This window comes from Sturnira hondurensis, unplaced genomic scaffold (assembly GCF_014824575.4).
Source record: "Sturnira hondurensis isolate 20B ecotype Veracruz unplaced genomic scaffold, ASM1482457v3 Scaffold0003874, whole genome shotgun sequence".
Lineage (NCBI taxonomy): Eukaryota > Metazoa > Chordata > Mammalia > Chiroptera > Phyllostomidae > Sturnira > Sturnira hondurensis.
The window spans coordinates 3,910,451-3,922,790 of NW_028076505.1; the positions used below are offsets into that span (position 1 = coordinate 3,910,451).

Here is a 12,340-nt window from a genome sequence, read left to right on the forward strand (position 1 = left end):
CCTAGAGGTGGCGATGCTCACGTTGACCACAGGGCTTGGGCGGGCCTGGCCTCTCAATGTGACGTCCCCTTCTGCTTCATCTACTGGTTATTTGGGTAATTTGGAAACAAAAATGTCAGAACCCTATTCAGAGTGGAACATTATTCTAGCAGCATTTTCCCTTTAAACTGCAGTCAGGGAACTAGAGATGTTAATGGTTAAAAACATCTGTAAGTAATAAACGGCCTGAGTTGCTTTAAGATCAGTCGGCTTTCCACAGCTGCTCACGTGTGACAGAAACAAATCGAGCCCTGTGCTTGATTCCCCCATGAGGAAGTGGTCCCTTGGCCCCTGCTCGTGCCTACGTCAGTGGTCGTGGTCAGTTGCTCCACGTTCAGAGGACTCAGTCACAGTCGTGTGTCAGAACGCTGTGTCAGGACCACAGCGCTTTGTTCTGCTTTCCTCAGAACTGGCTCCTCAGAAAGATTGGTGCTCGCAGGCTCTTCTATGAGTGAAATAAAAAGTAGGAATATGTGTAACAGCTGGTCCTTAGTTATTTTACCACTTTTCTGATGCCCCAGAGAGGTTCTTCTTGACAAAGCCAACATATATTTCATAAAGTTCTTAAGTGTCAAAGTCATGTTTTTTGTTTTTCTGCTTTAGGAAATACATTCAAGTTTGTGTCCAGAATTTGTCGGAACTTGACTTCCACCTGTCAGATAGCGCCCTGGTAGACCTTGGGGGGAGTGCTGACCTGCAGCTACTGCCGCTGAACCTGGAGTCCCAGCAGGTAAGTGTCTTCTAGAATTGGGCATGAACTCGGCAGGACCCAGGACAGTGAGTGTGTAGTGGCCGAGCCACCTGGAACGTTGATCGTGTGCTTTAGACCCTCTGTTCTGGGGAGAGAATGGCATGCTGGCAATCCGTCAATGGGCGTGCACGTGAGACCCCTTGGAAGCACAGCTTTGGGCTGCAGTGGTGTGTGTGTCTGCCTCCCACTCTGTGGGCTGAGCAGTGTGGGGAGAGATTAGGAAATGGAGCGATGTCGTGTCATCAGGAGAATGAATTCTGACCCTTGTCCCTGCACACAGATTTATGTCACCACAAGCTTACTCGTAGTCTCCCCTGGACAGGGAACAGTGGCCGTGCCGTTCCACCTGCCATCAGATGCCTGCCTATGCCCCAGGGAGGAGTCAGAGGTGTTGGTGTCGGGGGCTCATGCTCATGTTCACACTGCCTGGCGGCATCCTGACCTTGCTCTTCCTGTTTGCATGTCACCTGTGTTTTCAGACAGTAAATGCTGAGTGTTTAGAAGAGCAAGAGTTTTCTTAAAGGATGTCTGATCTTCAGCATTTTCAAAAGATTTTCCCAAAACACGTTTGGAACGTTTCAAACCCCACCCCAGTCTGTGGCTGTGCTGCAGGGGTGAACACTGCGCACGCGCTGCTCCAGTTCCTCCTGTCACTCAGTGTTAAAGACAAAGTGATTGGTGTGGATGTAGGTGTCCTTTCTAATTGGTCGATGCATTTCCCATTTTGGAAATGTATGGGATACTCTCTACTTGTAACCGTCCTTAAAGCTTTTTAATCTCCGATGCTATGAAGCACCTGAAATCTTAAAAAGGTAAAGCTTTTTTTTTGCCAGCCTTGTGCAGACTTCTCCAGGGGCAAAGGCAGGCAGGAGGGGGCCCCAGTGGGCGCAGGGCGGCGCATGCTGGACTGTCAGGTCTGGGGTCCTGTGGGGTCTCTGCTGCTCCATCTCACCCACTTCCCTTCGGAGGAGGTGCACCTTGGACGGGGTGGGGCCTGTCCCTGTGCACTGACAGCTGCTCTCCCGCAGCGCGTCTGCAGCCAGCAGTCGGTGTTCTTTGTCTGGGAGCTGACGTGGACGCGAGAGCCGCCCCCTCCGCTGCACGCTCGATTCTCCGTGGGATTCCGCCCTGCCTCTCAAGAACGGCTGACTGTCTCCTTAAAGCCCTATACTTACGAATTCCAAGTGGAAAACTTCTTTGTATGTATTGAGTTATTTTGGGGGTGGGAGTGCAGGGTGGGAAAGTGAAAGGCGACACCATATTCTTTATAATCTAAAAAATCAGACAGAATCTTTCAAAATAATGAAGGAACAGATCAAGGAAAACAGTTAACAGTTGGAGTAGTTAAATCACTGACTGACAGTGTTTGAACCCAGGTCCTTTTCAGGAGAAACGTTCATGCCCGTGTGCTATTTCTGGCAGCTCTAGGATGAGTGTTTGTAACCGTAAAGACCGAAGACTTCTTGCCCTCGCCAGGTGGCTCAGTTGGTTGGAGCATCGTCCTGTACACCAAAGGGTTGTGGGTTTGATTCCCAGTCAGGGCATATATGGAGGGCAGCTGATGGTGTTTCTCTCTCACATTGATCTCTCTCTCTGTCTCTCAGTGTCTCTCTCTTGCTCCCTCCCCAGTCTCCTCTCTTTTTCTGAAATTGGTAAACATCCTCAGATGAGGATTAAAAAAACTTTTTTTTTAAACAAAAAGACCAAAGACCTCTTATTGCACTTCCCTTCTCTTCCTTGGCTGACACAGTAATGTTCTGAAACTGTTTCTTAAGAGTCCTTGCAGCTTGATCATGAACTGTTACGTGGGGGGGGGGAGGCTGAGTTATAAAGACGTATTGAATTTTCTAAAAGAAAAAATATTACAGAAGTTCACTTAATATTGGGAAGGTTTCTGTACAGTCTGTGCATGGAGCTGAAAGAAGCCTTGAGCTGGGTGAGTAGGTAGTTGTTTCCCATTTCTTCAGTGAGATTGTTGGGTTTTGTGTTCGGTAGAGGAGGTGAAAACACAATTGACCCTGAACAACTTGGGGAGGGAGGGGTACCCACTCCCATGCAGTTGAAAATCCATACACAACTTTTGATTCCCCCGAAACTTAACTATCAGGAGCCCACTGTTGACTGCCTCACTGACAACATACATAGACTATTAACACAAGTTTTGTATGTTACGTGTGTGTTATACAATATATTGTATTCTTCCGATAAAGTAAGCTAGAGAAAAGAAACATTAGTAAGAAAATCATAAAGAAGAGAAATTACATTGACAGTATTTGTGGGGAAAAATCCACGTGTGAGTGAGTGCATCTGTGTAGTTGAAACCTGTGATTTTAAGGGTCCGTGTCCACAACTTTGTGGTGTTTCCTTTTCTCCTCTTTACGGCTGAAGCTGTCAGATAGCGCTTTGTTTGAGAGGCGTTTGTGTTGACCAGTCTTTTCAGTACCTGCCTTCAACCAAAAGACTGTTTCAACCCTTCAGTTTTATTTCTCTGTCCGTTTTAGCTTTAGTGTTAAACATGACCGTGGGCATAGCTGTTGTTTTGCAGTGTTGTATAAACCAGGTACCTTTTTGATGTGTTAATAGCAACCGAGTATCAAATGTCACATAGTAACCTCTGCAGAAATTTCATCTGCTTTGCTTGCTGCAAATGATTATTGACCAGTTAGCTGTTTTCACTGGTACTTCTCTTTTTTGCTTCCTCTTCTAATCCAGAATATAGAAAAAATTTCCTTTAGAGCAGTGCAAGCTGAGTAAAGGGCCAGAGAAAAATGTCTGGTGGGTTGTTCTTCCCAGGAGAACAAAAAGATATTCTGAGGACCAAATATGTGGATACCACTTTTTAAAAAAGCCTTATTGGGATATGACTGATGTACCATGAGGTTCACCATTGAACGGGTACATTTGATTTTGGTGGTACGCTGACAGCAGTGCAGCTGTCACTGTAGTTGTGCTCGAGAACACCTGGATCGGCCCAAAAAGCAACCGTGTGTCCCATGAATAGTCACTCCCATCCTGTCCTCCTCTTGACCGCAGGTGGTCACCACCTCGAGGCAGCTCTGCCCGGGTCTGCCTGTTCTGAGCAGTTCATACACATGGGGTGAGGTGGCGTGTGGGCTTTTCGTGCCTGCTTCCCTTGGAATACATTTACTCCCTTTGGAGCAGGATCAGAACTTCGTTCCTTTTCGTGGCTGAGTAATACTCCATTGTGCAGAGGGGTAGGCCACGGTTTGTTTTTCGGTTGTCAGTGGCTGGACAGTGGGTTGTGCCCACCCTGGGGATACTGTGAGTGACAGTACCGTGAAACCCTTGTGTGAGTTTTTCTGCACCAACCTGTTCAGTTTTCTTTGGTAAATACCTGGGTGGAGTTGCTGGGTCGTCTGGTAACTGTGTTCTTCTTTGAGGAGCCGCTAAACTGTCCTTCAAGGACATCACTTGGCATCGCTGCCAGCAATGTCTGAGGGCTCCCTTCCACCTCCTCACCGGCACTGGTTTTTGTTGCGCTTTTTACTGTCACCCTCCCAGTGGCGTGCAGTGGCATCTTGTGCTTTTGATTCGCACTTCCCCGCTGGCTGCTGGTGTTGAGCACCTTCCTGTGCCTTTTGGCCATTTGTGTACGTTCTTTGGAGAAACATCTGTTTAGATCCTTTGCCCATTTTGCATAAGGTTGTCTTTTTATTAGTGGGTTGTAAGAGCTCATATATTCTCGATATCAGTCCCTTATTAGAGATATGATTTGCAAATATTTTCTTCCATTCTTTAGGTTGTATTTTCACTTTCTTGATGGTCTCCTGAAACAAAGTTGTAATTTTGATGAAGTCCAACTGACTAAGCTCTCTTATTTCTTGTGCTTTTGGTGTAGGATCTAAGAAATCATTGCTTATCGCAAGGTCAAAATGATTTCCTTTGAGTTCTCGTCCAAGAGTTTATAGTTTTAGCTCTCACATGGAGGTCTGTGATCCATTTTGAGTTAACTTTTGTGTGTGGTGACAGATAGGGGGTCCAAATTCATTCTTTCCCTGTGATTAATCAGGTACCCTACACCATTTGTTGAGAATGCTGTTCTTTCCCCATTGGATGATCTTGGCACCCTTGTTGATAATCAGTTGGCCATAAATGTTAGAAATAAACTCTTATTTATTTAGAAATAAGCTTTAACACTGTCCCTAAAGCCCCAGCAGCTGCTGTCATGTGTGGGAGGCACCTCCCTGCTCACTGCGGTCCCGTGCTTCCCCTCGGCTGCTGTCCTCCATCCCTCATGCAGCCAGAAAGGCGGGGACCAGGTGCTCCCAAGCGCACTGGGGAGCACACTCACTTGTGTCACCTGTAACTGAAACTCACCCAGCTCAGAAGCAGTCCTGGTGGTGGGTTGTACCCGGGAGCTTCCTGGGAGCAGGAGACCCCTCGGGCAGCTCTGTGGCAGGGGGGGGCGTCCCTGTCTGTGCAGCGCTCCTTCACCTGTCCGCCACTGCTCTGCCCCCAGGACAGATGGACATCTCATTGCCTGCTTGTGTCCCTTTGCACCTGCATGTGCAGGAATCTCTTGTGTCCAGTCGGAGCGCCCTCCAATCAGTAGAAGCCTGCCCCATCCCCAGAGGGTCGTGTTGGATGGGCGGATCACCGCTTGAGGCCCATCAGGGGTTACCGCTTAGCCTCGTTAGCTCCCAGGAAAATGTGGTACCTCGGCAGCAGCCTTTCTAAAATTCTGAAGTCTTTTTTCTTTGAACATTTTACAATACCAGCAGAACACTTGAAATCAAATTATACTGTAATTACTTTGTGTGCCCGTTATGTAAATTAACAGTAAGTGGAGCACAGGTCGCTGGGTGGTGAGCTGAGGTTCCACAGTAGTAGACCACACGGGGATGGAAATAGAGAAGGTTCTCAGGGCCGGGAGGAGGTGCCCTGCACTCCCTCCTGCGGGTCTGTGGGTGGAGTGCTTGGAGGTTCCCGGGCTGGGGCTGGATCAGTCAGTTCCCACCCAAAGAGCGTAATTAGTTTTTGTGCGCTATGAGATGGGAAAGCTTGAAAATCGTAGATCCAGGGTGGGGTCCATTTAGGGTCTCTGCAGGCCACTGGACCAAACAAAATGGAAGGGGAGGCAGCAGTACCATGGAGTAGCTAAGCTACGCTCTCCACAGTATTGTGAAAGGAAGGAGGCTTGCCTTCACAAGCGGCAGTGGCAGCAGCAGCGTGCGGCAGGGGGGTGTTGGCCCCTGTGCAGGCTTTGGGTCTTTGTCCTGGGCAGCGGCAGGTGTTGGGTGGGTGTGAATAGGCATGGATACCAGAAAACATGTCATGGAGAAGGAAGCATTGAAGAGGAAGTGGATTATGACTTGACATTGGATGATGCCGGAGAACTAACACTAATTTTGTCAGTCGTGATAATGGCATCATATTTTGGTAAGAAAACACCCATGTTTTTAGTCATACGTACTGAAGTATACACGGGTGAAATGACAGGTTGTCTGGAATTTGCCTAAAACACGCTAGGTGACTACGTCAGTGTAGGTGGATAGACGAGGGAGCAAGTGAGCGCCGCGGTGGTGATGTGGAGTTTGGGGGACTGGCACGTGGAGAGCGCTGTGCCGCTGTGCGTGCTCCAAAATGCTCGGTGCTCACTGAAGCAGGACCGCAGGGCCACCGCCTTGTGCAGAGGAGGCGCATGGCTGCTTTGCTGGCCACCTGCTGCCACAGCAACTGAGCAGATGTCTCCTCCGTTCACTTCCAAGTCTGTGGACAGCACCTTGCCTGCCGCAGAGCCTGTGTTTTCAGATCTGTCTCCAGGGTGATGCATCTCCTCTGTCCTCTTCTCCCCTTTCCTGCCCAGACGCTATATGACGTGAGAGCTGAGATCCTGCCCCCCGCGGGGGCCGAGCTCTGTAGGACAGGTTCGCTGTGCGCCCTGGAGGTGTCCATCACACGCCTCTCGGACCTCCTGGAGGTGGACAGGGACGAAGCTCTGACAGAATCTGAGGAACATTTTTCCACCAAGCTCATGTATGAAGGTAGGTCTGAGGCCTCTTTTCCCTAACTGTTGCGCTAATCCAGTGCTCCAAGTGACTGTGTCCACTCTCTCACAAAGTGTAGTATTCTTTGTAAAAAAGCAAGAACACTTTAGAATTAAAAGGTCTCGTTGAAGGTTTCCTTCTGTAATGTGGTCCTAGGCTCACAGGAAGTTGAACTTGGTTGTTACGGAGTCGTTCTTCTAACAGGTTTCAGGGTCTTCTGTTTACTTCCTGCAGCACAGTCCCAACTCCGCGTAGCCCATCAGGTGTCCTCTGATCATGGNTGTTGCGCTAATCCAGTGCTCCAAGTGACTGTGTCCACTCTCTCACAAAGTGTAGTATTCTTTGTAAAAAAGCAAGAACACTTTAGAATTAAAAGGTCTCGTTGAAGGTTTCCTTCTGTAATGTGGTCCTAGGCTCACAGGAAGTTGAACTTGGTTGTTACGGAGTCGTTCTTCTAACAGGTTTTATCAAGCAGTTGTTGGGTTCAGGACTGAGCACAGCTGCCACGTGGAGCGGCCCTTCCCTTTCTCCCATGATTCAGGGTCTTCTGTTTACTTCCTGCAGCACAGTCCCAACTCCGAGTAGCCCATCAGGTGTCCTCTGATCATGGCTCCTGCCCCTTTCCCCCCAGCCTTCTTTCATTCCCGTTTCATACTCTCCCCTCCCCGCTGTGACCCCCACAGTGACCCCGACGTGCCCAGGCCCCCTCATCGCTGATCACTCGGACACCCCTTGGCAGCCCTCCTCCCCAGGGCCTGGCTCCTTCAGGAGCAGGTCTCAGTTTGGAGGTTCAAGACCCTTTATTCTTTACAGGACGATTGAGGTGTGGGGAAAGGTAGAGAAGCCAAACATTTATTTACTTGCTTAAAGATAACAGAACTGTTTTCCAAAACAACAACAAAAAGTAGTGAGGAGAATGACATTAACTCGAGTTTTCCTGCCTGCTGCATTTAGTCTGCAGTGATGTAATGGTCTTGGTCACGTATGTGAAGAAGCTCCAGTCTCCCACACTTATGGTTGGAAACGGGAGGAATATTTTAATAGCCTTCCTGTAATAGATGGTCTTCTTTGATGCCATACCAAAGCTTGACAGGTGGCAGTTTTACGGTCTAGACACTGCAGAATCCGAGCTCATGGGAATGGCCCTTCCGTACGGGTTTCATGGAACCTTCCATCTGCCCTGCATTTCAAAAGGCTTTCCCCGTCTGTGGGCCGGTCCTGCGGTCACCTGAGTTATGCAGACCCTCTCAGTGCTGGTGTCCCTCATCACACACTGTCACAGACTCACCCCGAATTCAGCAGGATGGTCTGATTATAGGGACACAGTCAAGTTCACAATGGCAAGTGCAGATTTTCCAAAGTTCAGATTTGTGTTGAGTGTTTCGGATTGTGTTATTGGCCCCTTCTTTGAAGTCACAGGCGCATTTTTCAAGAAAACGTCTGCAGAAACCCAAGACTGAGCAGCCATAGCTGGCGAACTCGTGGTGGGCTCGGAGTCCAACACTCTGCTCTGGGCCGACGCCGCGTCCTACGTCGCTGGGGACGGCGAGGCTGGGGAGGCGGGTGGTGGAGCACGGGCTTCTCTCTGCTGTTTGCAACTTATGAGTCTGTAATCATTTCCCAAAGTTAGAAAAAGATGTGTACTTAAACCGGAGTGTGAAAATGGCTTTGGTCTGCCCTGAGGACCCCACTGTGGGAACTGCTGCTCCAGTGTGTCCCTCCTCGATGCTGTCTGTCCTTTGCACACCTCTGTGTGTCCTTCACCACTCATCCTGGGAGGTGTGCCCGCCTGCAGGAAACTCACCTCTGCAGCCCTTCTTCGCTGCTTGTGGAACTTGTGGTCACAGGCTCCTGGGCTCTTGCCTTGTGTCCCCATGCCCCGGTTGCTGTGATCCCTTTGCTAGGTCTTCTGCTTCTTGAGGACAAGGACACTATTGGATGTACTTTGAAGTGCCCAGTCAGTTAGGTATTTGAATTGCACTGGATTACACACAGTTGTGTTATAGTTAGTGTTACTAACAACACTTACTGTGTATTTAGACTCTGAGGGCAGCTGGGATTCAGACAGACCCTCTGCTCTGATGCCCCCACTTAGAAGATGCCCCGCCCCCCGGTCCCGCTCACATTCCTCATGTAGCAGCCAGACGGCCATGCACCGGAAGAACCACACACGTAGGTTGTTGCAAAGTGACTTCAGTCAGAATTGAATCCTTGATCGTTCATTGATGAGAAGAGTGGTTTCCCTGGACATCGCCATGTGTCTTGGCTACTCCACTCCGCCGTTTGTGTCTGACTAGAACGCGTGGTCACGAGACACAGAGACAGAGACCTGTGTCCCAGTTTGGGGTTTTGTACCGACCATGAGACTATTGATGTTTTGTTTTCTTTGGGTCTGACTGTGTGTGCCCTTTTTTGGGTAACGGAGTTTTTTCCTCTTGGTTTCAGTGGTCGACAACAGCAGCAATTGGGCAGTGTGTGGGAAAAGTTCCGGAGTCATCTCCATGCCTGTGGTCCCTCAGGCCACGCACAGAGTCCACATGGAGGTGATGCCCCTGTTTGCAGGTTACCTGCCCCTTCCCGACGTCAGGCTGTTCAAGTACCTCCCGCATCACTCTGCACACTCCTCACAGCTGGATGCTGGTAAGGACTCTGTGGTGCGGGGAGCAAGCTTGCTGGTCACAGCATGTTTCCCGAGTCTGGGCTGCAAGCCACAGGCATTTGCTCTGGAGCTCAGTCATTTGAGGGCCCTCGTGCTAGGTTCCCTGTGAGGGGTTGCCTCAGTCCACCTGCCGCTGCACTAAGGGTGACTTGGGTGGCTTGCTACTCCCCAGGGTGGGTCAGGGTCTGTGGCTTCGTGGCCTGTATCTCACCTCCTCTGTGTTTTGCAGATAGCTGGATAGAAAATGACAGCCTGTCCGTGGACAAGCATGTGGACGACCAGCTGGACAGCAGCAGCGTCAAGAGCAGGGGCAGCGTGCACTCGGCCACCAGCAGCGAGCACAAAGGCTTGCCTATGCCCCGGCTGCAGGCGCTGCCACCCGGCCAGGTCTTCAACTCCAGCACAGGCCTGCAGATCCTGGTCATCCCCAGCAAAGACGACCATGTTCTTGAAGTCAGTGTCACATGACCAGGCCTCGGTGAACATGCCCAGACCCCGTGTGAATGCACTCGAAGGGATCCTGACTCGGTTGTTCTCCATTGTAACGTTCTGGCTCTAACCACACCTGGGGACTCTGCCTGGCCACCGAAGCATCAGAGAGGCTCCATGTACAGCTGGCCAGCAGAGTCCAACATTTAGTTCGTGTTGTCAGTGGTGTAAGGTTACTTACTCCTTTCTCATCTCCCTGTCCCTGTGCTGGTGTCCTCCAGTGCTGGCCCAGAGGCCACTCCCTTATCCCTCACTCCCCGCCCACGCAAGCTCTTCAGAGGGGTCTCCCACCTGGGCAGCCTGCAGTCTGCCGGTTCCAGGGAGACTCAGCAGGCCTTTCGGTCTTAGTAGTGACACACGTGTGCCTTTCTGGTCACACGGCTGCCCGATTTCTGGACCACGTGGATTTGTCAGTTTCCTAAGGGGTAACACAGTCCTTTACCTCAGCTCATCTAATTGTGCTTTTCTAGAAAAATCCCCTTTTAGGGCAGGTAGGTGGGACTAAGGGTTGGGGTGGGGAGGGAACAACCCCTTCTGTGCCTTGGGATGTTGAACTGGGCCGACCTGGAGCACCCATTAGCTGGAGCCGTTTTAAAGGTACTTTCAGACTAGAGCAGGGCCTACGGGACAAAGAGCTCGGTATTGAAGCCGTTTAGGGATGAATGTTTCTGGGACCCTTTTTCCCTCATAATGTTGATTGAATATCATATGCACTTGAAATTAAATATATATTTATTTTAATTATATATGTGAGGGTAAATATGTTGTGTTTTCTCTCACCTTTAAGCTTAGAGTCTTTACTTGTAATTGTAACTGTATAATCAATATTTTTTTTGCACCTTACATCTTAGTGATTAACAGTTCCCATCTGAGTGACAATTGGAGGGGCCCTTCGGTGTGTTTCTGGTCAGGTCGTAGGAGGGACGGAAGTCCTGGCGTGTTCTGTGCTGGCCCACTAAACTGCAGTCACACCATACCGACAGGTTAATTTGCTTTTGGTTGTAAATGTAACTGTACATATGGTTGATTTATTATTTTTTAAAGTCCAGACTAACTGATGTAATGTTTATGTGTAAGTTGCACCAAAAATCAAGGACAGAATAAATATGTGTTTGTTTTTATTGGTGTGAAAGTCACAGCTTGTAAATAAGTGATGTATGTATTAAACCTTTTCCAGCTTTCCAAAGCGATGTATTTTTGTACATATGAAAAAGGGAACTCTTAATTCACTGAGAAAGTGCTGTTGAGGTTGAACTTGACCCGATTAATGCAAGAAAGGATGGGGCCTCACGTGAATAACCTCAGATGTGTAAGCCTTACAGAAGGAGCCTCCGCAGCTGCTGCCAGCCCGGCTCGGCCCCTGAGGGGGGAGGCTGGCAGGCTGGGGGTGCAGAGGTCTTGTCGGTGCGCACACAGCAGAGCAGTTGCCATCGCTTTTCTGTAGGTTGTCTGTCGACCCAAATAAAGGCGGTATGATTTCCCCCTCATGTCTTTTTCATTTATAGAAATCGGAGAAGTATGTGAAGAAGATAAATATTGGTGTGTTTCATTAAACTTTCCAGAAATTGGTCTTCCTTATGAGCAGCTTAAAACTAATAAACTTGGTCAGCTAGTTGGGCAAATTAGAACTTCAGCCTCTAATGATGGTTTCAGGTTTCTAAAATAAGCTTGTTTTATTGTAAACATTGACAGTTGCCCTTTATATCTACCAAGCCCTGTGAATGAATAGATCCTTGAGATTTGATTCCTTCAGAAAAGCTCTAATCCTCGTGGTCGGCCTCAGAGCTAAAGGGATGGACCCTTCCTCTCTGCGTGATGTAGCTTTTCTTCTTCCTTCGGGAAAGGACAGTGTGGTTTAATGGTATCCTTATTTCTGTTTGACTTTGGTGTCTGGGCTGTAAGCCTGGGCTTTAATCCCAGGATGCAATTCTTAATGGTATAGATTTAAAGGGGAAAAAGTGAATGGGAAGTCCAAAATTTTTAGGGTGATATCTTGCTGTCCGGAAATTTAATGAAATCAAACGTATCACAGGTTTGTTTTTTTGCCCTAACTGCCCAAAAGATCTTTTGCAATATAAATTACATGACTGCCTCTTAATTTTTTTTTTTACATAAAAGAAGGATGTCACCTAAAATACCATTTTCTTTTTAACTAAAAGGCTATGATTGGATTTTTGTTGTGTTTAAAATAAAGTAAGTCTTATGGGTTTGCGACAAGCTGGTTTTGTTGACAGATGAAGCAGCTGTCAAATAATTACGAAGCCAGATATAGAATGTACATCTAAAAAAACAGAATATGCAGCTACTTTGCAAATGTGTGGAAATGTAAATATTAGTCAAAGGAAAAGAAAGTTATAATTTTGGTGAATTTCATGGGGTCTCCTGTGATTGGAA

At 48.5% G+C, this 12,340-nt stretch overlaps 1 protein-coding gene across 2 annotated transcripts in view; it reads left to right on the forward strand.

Annotated features, from left to right (window-relative positions):
• The window catches only part of TRAPPC10 (trafficking protein particle complex subunit 10), an 86,899-nt gene extending 75,473 nt beyond the window's left edge, over positions 1-11,426 (forward strand). For both annotated transcript variants that reach the window (XM_037043071.1, XM_037043072.1), the window contains 5 exons: positions 643-769; positions 1,819-1,989; positions 6,618-6,795; positions 9,244-9,438; positions 9,687-11,426. In XM_037043071.1, the coding sequence (XP_036898966.1) occupies positions 643-769; positions 1,819-1,989; positions 6,618-6,795; positions 9,244-9,438; positions 9,687-9,925 (910 nt within the window). In that variant the 3' untranslated portion in view covers positions 9,926-11,426. The remainder of the gene's footprint in view (positions 1-642; positions 770-1,818; positions 1,990-6,617; positions 6,796-9,243; positions 9,439-9,686) is intronic.
• The last annotated feature ends 914 nt before the right edge of the window (positions 11,427-12,340 follow it).